At 37.3% G+C, this 17,906-nt stretch overlaps 1 protein-coding gene across 6 annotated transcripts in view; it reads left to right on the top strand.

The window, feature by feature from the left end:
- Positions 1-17,906, top strand: part of ADGRB3 (adhesion G protein-coupled receptor B3) — a 467,107-nt gene that overhangs the window by 215,383 nt on the left and 233,818 nt on the right. For all 6 annotated transcript variants that reach the window (XM_049818118.1, XM_049818121.1, XM_049818122.1 and 3 more), the window contains 2 exons: positions 10,801-10,995; positions 17,514-17,582. In XM_049818118.1, coding sequence (XP_049674075.1) covers positions 10,801-10,995; positions 17,514-17,582 — 264 coding nt within the window. The remainder of the gene's footprint in view (positions 1-10,800; positions 10,996-17,513; positions 17,583-17,906) is intronic.

Raw genomic sequence — 17,906 nt, forward strand, 5'->3', positions numbered from 1 at the left:
TGAGTCTAGAAAGGGACTGTCATGATAAATTAACATGATTTCCTGCATGACCTTGTCTTGAACTAGTGTATCTCTCATAGGAAGACCTCTAGTGTTCGCTGTAAAATGTAATGCAATGGAGGATGCATTCTCTGAGGCTTTTTTTTTTTTTCAGTTTTCAGTTCTCATGTTCTTGCAAGTTTCAGCCAGCATACCTGAAGTGGTTAGGATCAGCCGAGAAATGTCATACTCTGTTTTGATGATTTGATTTTTTTTTTTTTTTTTTTACGTTGTTCATTTGGATAAACAGGGTAAAATCTTTCCTGAGTATAAGAAAATCAACTATTTGTACTATGATTGGATGTGAGTGACTGCAGGACCAAGAATAGAATCAGTGATTAGGAGCCCACAGGCCTACCTCAGGTGGTATCTGAGAAGAAAAGAGTCACTGAAATGCCTCAAATAAGAGTTAATTTCATTTTCATACTCTCCTAAAGCCTATGAAATTTGGTCCACTACAAGCAAGAAGACTAAGCAGCAAGACCCCCAGCATTGGGAGCATCCTACATCATTCTTGGTATGACCAACTGTTTCTGAGAGACATAGCTAAAGACTACTTCATCTATTCTTAATCCATTCTACGGATGATAGCCACCTAAATTAGAAAAAAAAACAAAAATAAACAAAACCAAACAAAAAAACCAAACATAGCAAAGAAACCACTCATCCCTTCCCCCAACCTCCCAAAAACCAAGAAACAAATGACTTGAATCGGAGTTAATGCAGAAAATGAAACTGCGGTTAAAATAGTTTGGTATGGAAGAGCAATGAGTTTTCATAGCTTACGAGATCTTTATGAAATGAATATCTGAAGTCTGTATGACCATTTTTAATGAAAACCATTAATGATTAAGATCTTACCATGGAGTATGTGTAAATGGAGAAAATAATTGCCTGTAGAGGGCTGTTTCTATTTTCTACTCTGTTATGCATGTATTCTAAGTGATAGGATTTATTGAATCAGAAAAAAAATAAATTTCGTGAGGGATCTGCTTACAAAATATTAGTAATATATCACTGCCTCACCACATACTGCAATAGCCCTTTTGCCTAAAGTGAGAATTCCTCTAAACGGCTTTTGGACACTCTAGTTTGGAAGAGATCTGTACTACGCTCATAAATAATGAGGAAGACTAAAGCCTGTCATCAAGACACTTTGTTTCTGAAGGTCATCTCCAATATTATCAGAAAATCTTTACTAAACCAGTCCATTTTCTAAACCTATGTAGCACAGTTTTCAAACCTGGATGATGAACTTCTACATTTAGTTGCTTCAATAAAAATAAGGTACTAATTTGTGCCAATTTGAATGATATAACCCCTAAATCAAACATGCATTCGTGCAAACTGGGCTGCTTTTCTATCAGAAGGAGGAAGTTGGAAAACCAAAAACCTCTTAATTCTTTAGAGTTAGGAAGGAAAAATCTGCATATGAAATATCACACTGGTGTCAAGATATTAGCACTTATGAAGGAGTATGGGAACTTATGCAGGTGAATCTTTGCATATCAAACTGATAATATAGCCATAAAAATGCATTTCTGCTGCTTCTAGTTCATACTATAATTCTGTTTCCCCTTTTTCCACAGCAGCGTTATTCACAATTTTGCAAGTGCTTGGCTAAAATATAATTTGATAAAAAGAACTCTGAGGTGAATAATGATTTGCTCAGCTGCAGCTCATTAGAGATGATTTTGTTTTTCCAAATTATATTACAAGGGCAGCGTCTCAGCCTGTCCATGTACTCCTCACTGAAATGACTGCTGTAGTCTGGGGAATGAAAGGCTTCCTCCTAAAAGTTTACTGCTCCTTTTTTTGCTAGTTTAGTGCTTCATTTCTTTTTATATAGCTGCAGAGCAAAGCAGCCAGCCTTAGTTTTGTAGATTTGAATGTACAGGCCTCAATAACAACATTTTTGTTCTGCCTCAGTCTATCCTTATATTGGTATATGCCAGCTCTTCATCCTCACCTTCGCAGCCTTTGATAAGCCGGGGAGTTATATCAGTAAATGTTCTGCTTTCTTCGCCTTGTCTCCCTTGCAAGCCCAGAATCTGCAGGAGTCAGCTCTGTTTTGTCACCTCTGTATCTTGACAGGAGGATGGCAAACTGTTTTCTCTCATCAGAAAGCAACTGATCAAGAGATTGTGGCAAGCAACAGTTTTCTCCTGCCTCACTAACATTTTCCCATGTTGCATGGGAGAAGATAAAACGTTCAGAAAAAAGCTGATGACTTGTTTGCTTGATGGTGAGGCCACTCAGTTGCTTGTGAGAAAGTTCTGCCTGCTCTGCCCTGCCCTGCCAAACTCATTGCATGGACTGAAATGTTGGGGGTTTGAGTGCTTTTAACACCATGTTATAGAGTCAGTACGGCTTTCTTAGTCTCCTAACAGATCCGCTTCGCTTTCTGCAAATAAATACGCACTTTGCCAAAGAGAGGAAATAACCCAATACTTCAGCCACTCGTGTGAAATATGTAAGCTAGAAACCAACTGCTGCATCCCAAGTGAATGGCTGCTTTTTTCATAACTGTCTGTCTTATGATAGGCAGCAGAAATGAGCAGCTTAGGATCAGGAGAGTGAAATGTGTTTAAAGCTACTGTGGTACCTTTGCTGTTCGTGAAATTACAGCGCCTGGTCTCGCCAACGTACGCATCCACCTCAGTCTTAGAGATGCTATACAGTGGGAGAAAACTTCCTATTCTGCATAAGCACATCGCAACTTAATTCAACTGCATAAGTTGCTTTTCTTCCTTTCTGCTTTCCAATATCTGCTTTTTAATAGCCAACCAATCCCACCCGTTAAATTCGAAGAAAAGTCCCCGCTACCATCTCAGCATCCCTAATCATCTTTCCATGTCTGGTTTGCCAAAGAGTAATCTGTGTGTTACGTGAAATGTGCTCCTATGGTTTTTGCTGCTGCTGTGTCTGCTGCAGCGGTGAGCAGCTGAGTGTTCCCTGATCACATTGATATTCCAAACCAACCAATGCTGCAGCCAACAGGTGAACTCCACTAGGAGGGTATGGCCAGAGGGAAAACAAGGATGAAAGCCATTCAGGAACTCAATAAAGAAAAAATTCATCTAATTTTCCCTTAAAGTCGACCAGAACTGCAGGAACCTTCACTCCAACACAGCTGCAGAATGACTGCGAGAATTGGGCCAGGTAGCTAGTGGCAAAGAAGTGGTCACGGCATTTTACGCTCACGCTCATTCCCCTGCTTTTTTGTCCGCTACTCCATTTGCTGCATTCCCCCACCGTGTTTAAGCTCAGATTTGTTGAAGTGTGTGAGGCACAAAGGATTTTTCTCTTGCCTATTACTTACTGCAGTACTCCCCTGCAGAAGTTAGAGCTCCCCAATAACGCTGATTTCCTTGAAGAAACCATTCTGGTTTGTCCTGCAAACAGAAGTGAGTGTCACTAGAATGACTGTATAGAAACATAAAATCAAATAAAGATAGAAATTGATAAAATCAAATAGACATATAAGTTGAAGGAGTTAATCAGAGCTTTATGTTTTAGAGATGCATACTTACCAGGATGACCATGTACTATAAAAAAAGAAAGACAACTCATTTGTAGTATGTCCCTTTGTGACCCTCAGCCATTCAGTCGGTGCGGAGAGCCAGGAGACTTTACCTCAAGCAATGTTATGTCTGTCGTAGGAGGAAAACAAGCCTCTCAGAGTCGTCATTCTCTTTTTCCTCTCAGCTCTTGCTCTTGTCACGTTGCATTATACATAGATAACACGAATCTTGAAGACATGCCCTCTGGTTAAAAAAGGAAACAACAATAACAACAACAAGATCTCTCACACAGCATGCCAACGTGAGCAGTATTTAATCACAGATAATTGGAGCATTTAATAGCAGTACTTAATAAAAGAATAATAGAAATCCTTGTCAACAAACACAGGGATAAGTATAAGAAGAAAAAAACACAACCCTAAAAGAAGTGATTGCTTTAATGATTATTCATTTCTCATCCCTACAGCCATTTGTTACTCTACTGAAGAGCAGTCTTATCTACTCAAAATATCCATTAAGATATTTTGTTGAATCCACGCAGAAATCAAAATAATGAAATTTCATAATGACTTTCTCTGTCACCTATTTGGTGGTTACATCTCAAGGACTAGAATAAGTGATGATATTGATGATGATGATAAAAAAAGAAAATTATGGAATGGGTTAAAGTGGCAAAACAAAAAGCCCTTGAGCAAAATAATAGGAGTCTTCTTGTGAAAGAGGGTAGAGAAAGAGGGTACAGAAAGAACCAAGCACCCCTCTGAGCTCTTCACATCCTCCGTCTAAAACCATGTTAGACTTCCACAGATACTAGACGATTTTTTCAATGATTCTCCAGTACACCTCATCACATATAGTAGAGCACATACAATTTCTCTGGCGTCTGTGCAGAGATTCAGTTTGCCTGAGACGAATGTCTAGAACAGCACCGGAGTCTGTGTGATTAAGCTGGCTCCTTTTCTCTAAAGGCAAATCACTGTTTTGAGGAGTATTTTGCCTAAGAAAACTTAGAAGTATGTGACAGTGGGACGACTGTTTGTACACAGTGAAACAATCCTCATTTTTCGTTTTGTCAGTGTAAATTTAGAATAAGTTCCTTAAAGCACAGGGTTGCAGTGATTTCAGCTGAGTGCACAGAGGCAGATTGAGGCACAGTATCCGCAGAAACTTGGTGCAGAAAATTGCACACCATGACAGTGGATAAAGGCAGGAAGGTAAAAGTTCAGCTTCAGGACACTCCTTAAACTTTGATGTTTCTGGTTGGGGTAAATCATAGGATGCTTTTCTTTGGTTTCAGAATATTTGCAGGGACCTGTTACAGAATTATAGAACTGAAAGGAAATTCATGAGATCATGCAGACCAAGCTTCTGTCCCATCAGAATCAGCTATACTTGTGTTATTCCAGCATTTTGGTTTTTCTTGACTGTTATTAAGTCTTCCAATGTGGAAGACTGCATAATCTCTTCAGGTAAACTATGGTACATAATTTCCTTTACAGTTGAAAAGTTTTCCTTAATCTTTCTTGACACAATGTATACCAATTACTTTTCCTCTTTTCTATTTTAAACAAAGGGAATATATGATTTCCTTTCTCTCTGCAGAAACTGTTTATTTATTACTAAATTATCATGATCTTGATGGAGACTACTAATTAATTTCAGTGATGGCAAAGTGGAAAATTATTTTGCATTGCTTTAGCAATCTCCTTCATAAAATGTTGAATGTACAGAAAGAAGAAAAGACTCTTATATGACATTAGGTTATGAATATTCAGATGCATACCTGAAGATGCATAGCTGTATCTTTAGACTCTGTTTCCTTTAAAAATGGATGAAACAATATTCTTGAACACTAACAGCCTGAACATAAACAAATAAATTGTAAATAATGAATTATATTAAGGGAAAGTAAATGAAACTTCTAGGTTCTGTGCTAAAATAGTTAAAGGACAATCTGCCAATAATCAGAAAAATCACCCGGTAATGAAGTTTTTTTCAAAGCTGAAAGGAAGACCTTTCTCACAATGACATCACATTATAGTTTAAACTTCAGCATGCTGCATCAGTTCAGTTCAGTGCAGGATTATACCCATGGGAATATTTCAGCTGCCAAAAATATATTTTTTGCCTTTTTAATGTATGTGCCTAACTTTAAGCACACAGACTTCAGCATTTTGGTTCTAACCTTTCTGGACCTCAATGCTGGTAACTAAAAAAGTAAGTTTAATACCAAATCGTTAATTAATATTTACTGAGGGGGTACTATCAATTCCAGCCTCAAGATTAGAAGCCACAGAGGTCAGGTAATGTGATTCAGAGCATTGAAGACAAGATTTCTGGGTTGTTCTCTAGAGGAACCAACACTCTCTAGAGCTTATAGGTTTCTAATACAGCTGTGTAATTCAAGTGGCTGTTGCAGGTGATGTGAATATTCCTTCCTGTTCTGTATCTTAAGGCATTATGGCACATATTTTAAAAAATATTAGTGTTGGGTTGTGGAGGTGCAAAGCAAAGTGGTTTGCAGATGATGAGCAATTTCAGGATATATTCTTATTTCAGGCTACCTTTCCTCACTTCCATCTAAGGCTTCCTAATTCAGGTTCTTATAGTCCCCACTACCATAAAATGTATTAATGACATCATTAGTAATACCTAGCCATGAATCCAACATCATCTTAAAAAATAATGAAAAAAGGATGATGGTGTAGTTACTCTTCAAATTAATCATTCTTTTCAATCTTTTATAGGTTTCTTGAGGGTTCATTGTTTTCTGTCCTTTTAATCCATGTCTAGCTGTTAAGTTTGCAGTAATTATTAGGCAGTAATAAATTTGTACTCCAATACCGGAGGCCTAGGAGCTCTGACTTTGTAAAAAGGCATTTTTATTATATCATACTTTCTGATAAATCGAGGGACAAAGGCAGTTGGACCCTGAGTCAAAGTCCAGTTAAACATTTCAGTAATTTTTCAAGTATGCAGCCATATAGTGAAGGCGGCTAGAGGTTGGGCTGACAACTGAAGTATCACTTTAACAGCTGCTTCATTTCACTATCTCTCGGCTCATAAACTTTATTTTTAATGAGCCTGCCTGCAAGACCACTAAAAAATGACCTTCACAGGGAACTACAAGGACCTACAGTGGTGACCAAAATAGCTTTCTTGGACAGTGCATAATATCACAGTGATCATAGCAGAGAAAATAAGCGGCATGGTGAAAAAGACATTCTGCTAACTACTGATGAGAATATTCTGTATTTTCACACCGAAAGATTCTTGTGGCAGCTGTGCAAGTAATCCACTACCTTCAACTCATACTAATCCGGACGTTTTCATTGGCTTTAGTAGTGTTGTACCAGTTTATATCAGCTGAGTGAATGGCCTGTGATTTTAAAGTTGTGTTTAGGAGCTGTAGGCTGTCTTACAACAAGAAAATACATTATGTAATAAACTGATAATAAAGAGGCTGCTAATTCTTACCCTGCCCTGCACGTTGCTTGCCAGTCTGTAGTCAAAACGTTCTCCTAATTAACTCTAATTTTCACCCACTTTCCTACCTAAACACATTGCAACCTTCTGGTGGGATTTGTTATGTTACTTCTAAGGGTATGCTGCTAGTGTAGCTCAAGGCAGTGTGGGCCCGGAGGGGTGGCTAAGCGTCAGGGGAGGAAAATTCTGGGTTGGAGCTTGAGAGGGTGAAGAAAAGGTGCTCACCAGGCTGTGTAGGAGTGGTGTGGCCCACGGGATGAAGGGTACTTGTGCTGGGAAGCTGAGCTTTCTGGGTATGCAATTTTTTAAAAAACAGTTCCAAACTGAGCTGTAATTTTAAGAGTCAATAATTCTGAGGTACTTTAAACCACCTGCACCACAACCCTGGCTACTTCTGAAGTAGGTGTAATAATTTAGTCCTGTAGCGTTGTGGGCACTTGCTAGACGTTTTTTATCAGTGTTCAAAAGCAATCAAAGTGTCTTGCTGAAAGCACTGACGGGTATACTGCAGCTCCGTCGTGGTTTAACCCCCGACGGTAACTAAGCACCACGCAGCTGCTCACTCACTCCCCCGCACCCAGTGGGATGGGGGAGAGAATCGGGGGAAAAAAAAGGTAAAATGCGTGGGTTGAGATAAGAACAGTTTAGTAGAACAGAAAGGAAGAAACTAATAATGATAATAATGATAATGATATAATGACAATAATAAGATGATTAGAATATACAAACCAAGTGATGCAATTGCTCACTACTCGCCGACCAATGCCCAGTTAGTTCCCAAGCAATGATCCCCCGAGGCCAACTGCCTCCAGTTTGTATACTGGACATGACGTCCCATGGTATGGAATATCCCTTTGGCCAGTTGGGGTCAGCTGCCCTGGCTGTGTCCCCTCCCAGCTCCTTGTGCCCCTCCAGCCTTCTCGCTGGCTGGGCATCAGAAGCTGAAAATTCCTTGACTTAGTCTAAACACTGCTTGAAAACATCAGCGTGGTATCAACATTGTTCTCATGCTGAACCCAAACCATAGCACTATACCAGCTACTAGAAAGAATACTAACTCTATCCCAGCCGAAACCAGGACAAGCTATCACTTCTCCTGCTAGAGATCTGTAAATTTTTTCACTGAAAACAGAGCTTTAGTTGCTCAAAAGCCTAAAAAAGTCAAAACTAGGATCATTTTAATTTATTATTTGCATTCCAAAAGCAGCTGAGACCAAGACTGCTGTGTGCTATGCATGGTCCAAAACCAACAACAAATTGGCCCCTGCCATCTTTAAAATGTGAGTTTAAAGTCTAGCAGGAACCTGGAAAAAACCATAGGGGGGATGAACATAGAGATGGAGCAAAAGGAAGCAAAATAATGCAATATCAGATAACATGCTAAATAGTTCGATAGCTTTCCTGCCAGTGTTTTATACAAGCATAAGAGCACGGTAGAGTTTTTATGAGGACTGATCGCTTTACTGTTGTTACTGGAATGAAAAGAACCTCTTTGTTCTCTCTTAAGCTCTGCCTTCGAATTGTGTGATGCCTTTCCCACAGCACATCCTAAGGCACGTGTGAGATTTGGGAGTTCAGCTTTACGGGCTGTCTTTTATGTTGTCTTTTGGGCTTGACTAAAGACACACTGAACTTTGTTAATCCTCAAAATCTGGAAATAGGCTCTGGGGTCAATGAACAGCTGGACTAGTTCCAGGAAAAGTTCTACTATTCTGTGTTACCGTGCTAGCTGATGCTCTTTTAATTTGCTACCCAGACACAGCTTGTGAGCAGATGAGGCAAATGGCAACATTTCACAGGAAAAATCACAAATCAAGTTCTTGTTTGCTTTTGCTTGTTCCAGAGAAAGTAGTTCATAATGTTATGTATACAATATCAGATCGCTGAATTTACTCAAATGAATTTTTCTTCTATTCTCACACCTTTTTCTCCACTATTATTTTCATACAAGGTTACTTTCAAAGCCTCCTTCTAAAATGAATAGGAACTGCACAAAAGGATTTCTGCAAGCAAGCTTCTTGCCTAATTACTTATTACAGTATTCTGAAGACTGAGGGAGGTATTTCTGCTGAAATATTTGTTAAAAAAAAAAACAATTAACTGCCTCAGTTCTCCTCACTGAAATTGTTGTTGAAAATATTTGATTGTACAATATTTGATTCATTCCCTGTCCATGCTGCAGCAAGCAGGTGTTCTCCCAAGTCTCAAGTATTTCTAGAGTTTGGGCAAGCCTGTTTTGGTCCATAATAGTCTCCAGGTGCTACAAAGACAACTTAAAACCATAGACATAACTTGAAGCAGCCACTTTACCCAACCCTGGTTTGTGTTACATATGTCTAGTCTATCTATCTCAAGAGCGGTTGAGAATGTAACCAAAGTATGATTCAACAGCATGAAAAAAAAGTATTTAGTTCGTCTATGTCAGAGGATGATTTCACTTTTTAAATTGCTTTCATGAAAGTTATTTTGAACCTTTTGATAACTGTACTATTTTTATTAAGTATTCTATCCTTTTATTTGGGTTTGTTTGGTTGGTTTTTTAAATGAAGCCCCACACATCCACACAAAGCGACTGGGGAGATGTGGAAGTGACAAAAGGAATGTTTACACTCTTGATTCTACTTCACCACCAAACTGTGTTACGTTAGTCATTCTTCCCTCTGTATGTCAGTAATAAGGCCAAGTTAAAAAGCAATTGAAGATACATTTACAGAGACGATGTCAGCGTTTTGTTTGCCAGTTGCACAGAATTTTCTCTTCAGCCCTTCTGCTTGGAGTGAGGTCTGTCTCAGGACATTTCTGTTTTCTTTAATTTAGCTTCAATTTGGAAGAACTTGCATTTGTACACAGAAATTCACATGCATATTTAAAAATGGGTTGTTGAAACCATGCACTCTTTTTCAGCCTTGGGTGGCCTTGTGACATGTCTGTGATACACTATGCATTTTCCTGGGAAGCTGACTCAGCTTTAAGAATTAGTCAGATCCGCAAGTTCAGCTTCTTATCAGGAGGATTATTCTACCAGCATATGCCTTTTGGATTATCTTTATCACTGGCCCTGTACAGGTCTGCTGGGAGAACTACCACCAAAGCATGCTCTCTTGGCTGATACGTGGGAGCAATTAATAATTCAATTTGCATTTCCTGAAAAAATTGGACTGTTCTGAATTAGCACCTTTGTGGTGTTAGTGCTACAGAAGAGAGCACCGTAATCAGCTTCCACCTAAACCATCGCTCTTGTCTTGACTAGCCAAGCTGGGCTGGCAGAGGTGGAGGTTGTACTTCCCCATAGTAAACTCGATTATAACAAGGACTACCTTAGCGTTTACTCCTTTCAGAGCTCTTAGTTGTTTAATGACTGGCAACAGTGGTTGTACAGCAGTTCCTCTGAGGAAGACCAGGTTCTTGCTACCTCATGGCAGTAGATTAAAGCCGCAGTCCAGCCCATGGAGTTCCTTTCAGAACATGGACGTTGAGAAATTATTGGTGCCCTAAGAGAAGAAAATGGGTGAAACATGACAACTTCGGAATCCTTCAGTATAAAATCCATGATTCCCTGATAAACATAGTAATTCTGTCATCATACTCTACTATTTTGTCTTCTCTTTAACAGGACGAACTTTGTTATAATGGCTTCAATATTTAATATTATAATAGCTATAATATTTCATATTTTTGCCGGTGTTTAGAATTGTCATACCTTTTTCTCAGTAAAGTAGGTTCTGATACTCATTTTGTTCTTCTGGTACAGATTAAAGAGCACCTCGCCAAGGGACAGAGGATGTTGGCTGGTGATGGCATGTCCCAAGTAACCAAGACGCTATTGGATTTAACTCAGAGGAAAAACTTCTATGCAGGGGACCTTCTCATTTCTGTGGAAATTCTCAGAAACGTTACAGACACATTTAAAAGAGCAAGTTATATCCCTGCATCTGACGGGGTGCAGGTAAGAGAACATTGTAAGGATAATGTTTCAGTTGATGGAGTTTATGTCAGTGTACTGCATGTCGCCTATTTTACCCACTGAGGAAACTGAATCTTCTGAATGATAGACATAAACATTGTTCACACAAAACTAAGATACAAGTCTAAAATAGGAGAAGACTCAGCTACATTTAATGAGACACATATCCAAAACCAAGCAGCAAGTAAAAAATGTAAAATCCTTTCTTTGTAAAATTTTCAGGATCTTTCTATTTCATAGTTTGGTTTGATTGATAGGGATGTGTTGGTATTTTTTTGCACTAAGCAATTCACTAGTGTTGTTTGTTCTAGTTCATTTCAGTTCAAAAATCTATCCACAGTTTAGTTATGTAATTCTGGCATTGCTTCTTCAGTTCAAATAAATAAACTCATTAAAAGTGCACAGGAGTGATGGATAGTAAGTTTGATATAAATTTTCTATTTCACGTGTTAGATGAACTCTTTTTGTGCAAGAGGCCAATTAAAATATTATCAGAAATAAACCCACTATAATTATTTCCACATAACAGGCTGCACAACTCATTGTGTAATGTTCATTAAAATAAATATTTCACAGGACTTCCAGATCAGGATATTGGTTTCATCTATATCTGAGAATTTTAGACACTTTTCAAAGACTGTAGATGTACTGAAAAAGAATACTAAGAAGGTAGATGTATATCTTATTTATGAAGACAGAGTTTCATGATAATTCATAAATTAATAATGAAGTTATTAATGCAGGTCATGTGTACATATTTGTTTGTATAAAGGCAAGCATAGATTATAAACACATTTTAGAATATATACATGCAGAAAAATGGCGGTATCTTGGAAAAGACAATTTTTCCAGAGTTAAGTTTTCAAGAGCTTGCTATTATATTTTCAGTTTCCTGTTTTTCTGTGCACAAAGAAAAATGGACTTCCATATAAAACCAATGTTTCTTGTGTTGGCCTGTAGCCAGCTGAAAGTAATTTTTTTGAACAGTGCTTTTCAAAAAGCATTTTGGCTGGACAATCCTTTTGTTTTTTAATTGCATAAGAGTCAATATCTTTTCCTACTTTCAGTAAGTTTTACTATTAAACAGGCTATTATTTACTGAAATTTTTTTCATGCATTCAACAGTCTGACAGCCCAATGTAACTTCTTCATGCTTCACAGGCACTACACAAATCTGTGGTAAAACCAGCCTTGAGAAACTGATTTTATTCATGGGCTTAGCAGATCAGGTCATTTGCACTTTACATACATTAGAAAGTATTTGATTCTTTTCCCACTAATGACAGTACCAAAAGATCTGTTCCCTTCAGCAATGTAGAGCTGTTTCCAAAATACATAACAGTATACTGGCAGAACTTGCAAAAATGGTTTGTATTTTTTAAAATAATTTTTGATTAATCATTTTGAAGTGAAGAAATGAGAAAAGGCAAAAATTGGTAAATCCTATTGTGAAGGAAATAAGGAAGGATTTCTCAAGCCAAAGAAATAACTGTATTTTGGGATTTAGATGCCTAAATACCAAGAGCTCCTAAACCCCGCTGAAAAAAAGGCACTGAAACTCAAAAAAAAAAAAAAAAAAAACAAACCCAAAAATTTAACAAATTGCAAGCTAAGGTAAAATCCAAACCCCAATGCATAGTGTTCAGGAAAGTATATAAAATGAGAGTGAAGTGTATGTTTTGCACAGGGGATATATCAAGCAATGCTCCTGTTACTGACTTCTGATGTTATAAAATTAAATCCTAGCTCAGTAACGTCAGTTTAAATTTTACTATCAATTTCTGAGAAACCAGGATTTCCCCATATGTAAACAAATGTCATATGCTACCATACTCTGGAGGATTGTATTTAATTTTTATTTTCACTATCACATATTTTCATACTTTCTAGTCCATCATCAAAGAAAGTGACAAAAAAGTGAAAATGAAATTAATTTGCAGAAGAATACCAAGATTCTTCTTTATGAGGAAGCTTTGTGTGGTGCTCTAATGCTATTCTATTTTTTGCACCAGATAAAGAGTAGAATTTCTTAGGTGTTGGGTTTTTGTTTTAAACAATTTCTCAGAAAAGCGTGAGTGAGGTTTAAAATCTCTGAAAGTCATAATTTATCATTTCACATGATGTCAGAAAAGTAAATTATGAATTATGGGTAATAGTATTTTTAAAGGGCCATACAAAACCAACACATCCACCTCCATTAAAACTGAGAAAGGAAAAGCATGTATATCTAAGTATATTTGTTTCTTATACATTCCATCCATCTGGATAGTTCCTCTACTGTCTGCAATCTCTGGCTTATATCCACTATTAATATTCATGAATAGTGCAAAAGATGTGATTCAGACACTCAATAACAAAAAGAATGAACAGAAAAGTGAGATCAAATTTGAAAATTTCAGGCTAATTACTCAAAATGAAGATGCCCCTACCTGATAGGATGCATAGAAAATGCCACTTGTTTAGGCAGACCGAGAGCAGGACAAAGCTTCTAAAGTACGTATGTTTAGTGCCAAGTTATTTATTATATCACTGTTTTTCTTTTTGCATATTTTAACCTTTTTGCAACAATATTTATGCATATATTGCATATACAGTGTCAGGAAGAAAAATAACCGTGTTTGAGGCAGCTAATATGGAAGGTACCGTGCATCAGTGACTGAAAACAGCAGTACAGGAGTAGAAATAGCAGAAGGCAAGAGTCATGTAATTATTCTACAGGCAAGGTCTGTCTCTTAATATGGGAATTCCTTTAAAATACACTGCGTAGGTACACTGAGGCTATGAGACGGCCGCTGTGCTATTAATTGTGTAAGAAGGATTGTACCTGGAAGATAATTAAAATTTTAAATAAGCATAACGTAAGGAACATTTTGGGACACCTTCCAGAACTGGTCTAAGAGTGCTTGAAGTACCTTCTGAGGAGAGGGTGGCAGGAAAGCAGCTACCTTTCAGGACAGACGGCAAAGCGAGTTCTACAATCCCCTGATCCAGTGACCAACAGGAAACAAGGTTTCTCCCCAAAGAAGTTCGAGCGGTATAATCCCATTGATATTAGCCACAGGGACCATTGCTGTCAGTCAGGGATTAACAGGATTGCCCAATGCTTCTTTCCCCCCACCTTCTCCCTCCCACGCACATTCCCTATGCTGAAGTCCAAAAGTGGAGGTGACTTAAGGCTATCCATTAATTCCTCCTAGGGAGGGATTCTTCTCTAGCTGTATAAAAGGATTTATGACAGCTTTATTCCTGCAGAGAGGGTCAAAGAACTTGGACTGGAACAGACAACTGCAGCCATTGTATTGCAGAAGAAAAAGACTGAAAGGAAGGAAATTAAATTAGGAAAACATAATTGTCCATTCCTGACTGTAACTGGCATTATCCTCAGAAAAGCCTGGGCAAAAATAAAGGATTTCAAAATTTGGCTCTGGCTGTCACAACATTTTCTATAGTGGCCAGTTCAGTAATACGTAAGCCCTGCCATGAAAGGAAGGAGCTTGATTCTACAAGGAGGTCCAGTGTTTACTGCAGTAATACCGTCGGATCACATCCATAATGCTTCTAAAATTTAGCCTTTATACCTGTCAATCATTTTACTAAAGGGCAATGTTGTTTCTTGCAGCATTAATGCAATGAACAAGAGAATAGTCAAAGTAGGTGAAAGACTTTTTAACCCTGTCCCCCTGTCACATTTTTGGAGTGCATCTCATATCTATTCAGTATTGAAGCAGCAAAGCCATTTAGTCATCTCTCTGTTTAATTCACAAAGCAGCGGTATTGCTGACTGAAAAATCTTCATGCGTCTCAGTCTCCGCTGCTACCATAAATATGACATCAACCAGAGGTAGAAATAGGGAAAAAAAAAGATCTCAAGGAGCAAGATATTCTTGGCCCTAGGTTTATCTACATCATTTAGGGTTTATTGGCGAGTACTAAGTACATATTAAATCAGTTATTGCTCATCTTTTGTTTGTGCTTGAGTCTAGGAGCATTTATAACCTTTTTCACATATATTCTTATTATTTTTTGGTCATGATAATGCTTTCATGTAACTAAAATAAACCTAAGGTTTAATGAACACATAACATTATTAGCAAAGCCATGTAATCTGCAAGAAGCATTTATACCTCCTGAGTGATTTTCGGACAATCTAGGCTACTCTTAGGTAGATCACATTACATGGACATGGATACTTTTGCAATTAAGGCTTAGGCTGTTTCTGCAGGGCAATCAGTGGCTGCAGTGTACTGCAAAACTAGCTTTGAACCAGCTCGTTAGTTTGAAAATTATCCCACCCTGAGCTCCACGCTGCTGCAGCTAGACTGCTGCTGGCACCCTAACGAGTTAAAGTTAGCTAAAATTTCTGTCCACTGCATCTCCACGGTATTACACTGGAAGAGCGCAGAACCATCATACTTTAAGTGTTTTCCTCAGGCACAATCCCCCTAAGGCCAACTCTACCTAGTAGAACTCTTTGCCAAAATTGTAATATCCTAGAGTAGATGTGGTTATAGTGCCATGAAACTGCTTTGGCCAGTATAGTTTATTTTACTTGGGGGACCAATAAAGCTGTCCATTTTTCCTAGCTGAGGTTGCGTTTACACAATTGTGATTTCCCAACCTGGTTAAACTGGCAAATCCTTTGTAATGAATACTAAACATAACTCTTTTCAGTATGTTTTATTTTGCTACTGAATACCTAAAAGAGATGAAATGTATTCTTGGTATATAAGCAATATGTAGCTGCATTTTCCTCTTCTTATCTTCAACTAGACTGGAAATTTCCCATCTGTATCACTGCAAATTGGATCAAACCATGAGAACATTTTTCTTTTGTCCTGTCTTTAATCCCCATCATCCCGTCCCAATACATACTTGTCATTTTTACAGGAGCTTGCTGAGCCATTTCCTTTCTTTTAATGAAATTTTGTGTTACTGAAGCTTACGGATATTTTGCTACTGACTTCAGTGGGAGAAGAATTGTGCCTTCATTAATGTGCAGGATTATTTTGCCCAAGTTCACCAAAGTGTCAGTCACCTCTATATTAGATTTCCCAAGTTAAAGCAATTTTTATCCATGTAAATTTTATGGTTAGCATAATTAACTTCCTAATGATGAGGCAAAGATGGATCCTCTCACTTGTCAAGTAGTTAGTGCTAGGACTAGATTAAACTGGTAAAAATGTTTTTATGTAAAAATAGTTTTCATGTGAAAATAGTTCTCACAAGTTTTATTTGAATTTGTATCCTACAGTGTTTTACTTATATGGTTGTGAGACACCTAAAATGTCTGCAATATCTCATATTATGAAATTAATGTCTTCTCAAGCACAACCACAGTATCCATAGTACACTAAGGTTGGAGGTTATTTCTGCTCTTCTTTCAGTCGTGGTGCAGTCAAATGCTTTGCACTTTCATTAAATAGTGAGTTAAAGTTACTCCATACTTAAACCTTATTTAAGCCCTATTTATTCCCCCAAAATGGCTAAAAAAGTAAGTGCAGGTGAGGGAATGACCATTAATCTAAGTTCCAATAGGGTCCTATGGTTGGTAAAAAACTTAAAGTTTTTTCAGAGGTTGAGAAGATCTTAATTGCACTCTTCGGCTAAGGTCAGTGGAAACCACATGTATCTTTTATGAAGGAACAGATAAATTATAATTGACAGGCTGTAGAAAAAATTGATATTCTGCACCAAAAGTGATACAGGGCTGAGAAGAATAGACTCTGTACAAATTCTTAGCTTTCAAAGATGAAGTTAGGAATACAAATTAGTAGAGAGAGCAGACAAAATTAGAAAGGAAAGTTCTCCACAAACACTAAGAAAGTGATTTTTAAAATGCATGATTTAAAAGCTAATTGCCCTGGCTTTCATTTGTTTTTTTCCTTATAGTTAAATGCATAGGAGAATCAGATAAATAAATTAACAGTTTAAGGTCAAAGACACAGAAATTAATTATTCTTTTTCTGTTGAAATTACTAAAAAGACAGAGCAAATATAACTTTTTAAAAATCAGATGGACCTTGTTTCACATAGCATTTATCAATGAAATACCATTGTATGCCCTATTTATGGTCATTAAGGCTCATTTTCATGTTTTGAATAGAAATTAGTGACCCTGAGCCTGGTGTTTTCTTAATGTACTTTGTTTATTTGCAAAATATATAGTTGTCTAGTTTCTGGAATTAGAACAATTTGAAAATAGAACACTGTCTCATTTAAAAGTTTAGCAAGTTTAAACCAGTTTTTATTTTATACAAAGCAGTAGTATGGAACCTGATTATATGACCAGAAATGAACAATTAACTATAAAATATATGTGCCCTTTTATCAGTTTAATACAGGTTTTTTTGTTACCTCATCTCTTCCACTGGCAGAAAATAGTCTGAAGAACTGCATCTGTAATAGAGAATGGAAAACTTTCTTTATGTCAACTTAAGGTTATGACTGTTTATGTCATTGAAAGTCTTTTCACTTTGTCTTTTATTTAACTGATTTTTCAGAACTTCTTTCAAATTATTAGTAACCTCTTGGATGAAGAAAACAAAGAGAAATGGGAAGATGCGCAACAGGTAAGATTTGCATTTTGTAACCCATCAATTTGAAAAATTGGAAACTATGCATGTTATGACATTCACTGTATCAGAAGCTACACATTATTTCAGTAAGTCATGACAAAGTGCAACGTATGGTTTCAAAAATCAGGTTAAACATGCACCCTGCTGTAGGTGAAAGGAAATCCTAAGCGAGACAATATTTTGGAAAAAAATGATCCTTTTCAAAAAGGAGTAATTCCAGGACCCATTGGCTAATTCCTTAGATTAAAAATATATTAGGAATATAAAGCGCTTCTCTTGATGAACAGATTTTCATTGCATTCCATGGGATTATTCATT

Source organism: Accipiter gentilis, chromosome 15, assembly GCF_929443795.1.
Source record: "Accipiter gentilis chromosome 15, bAccGen1.1, whole genome shotgun sequence".
In the NCBI taxonomy this organism is placed as follows: Eukaryota; Metazoa; Chordata; class Aves; order Accipitriformes; family Accipitridae; genus Astur; species Astur gentilis.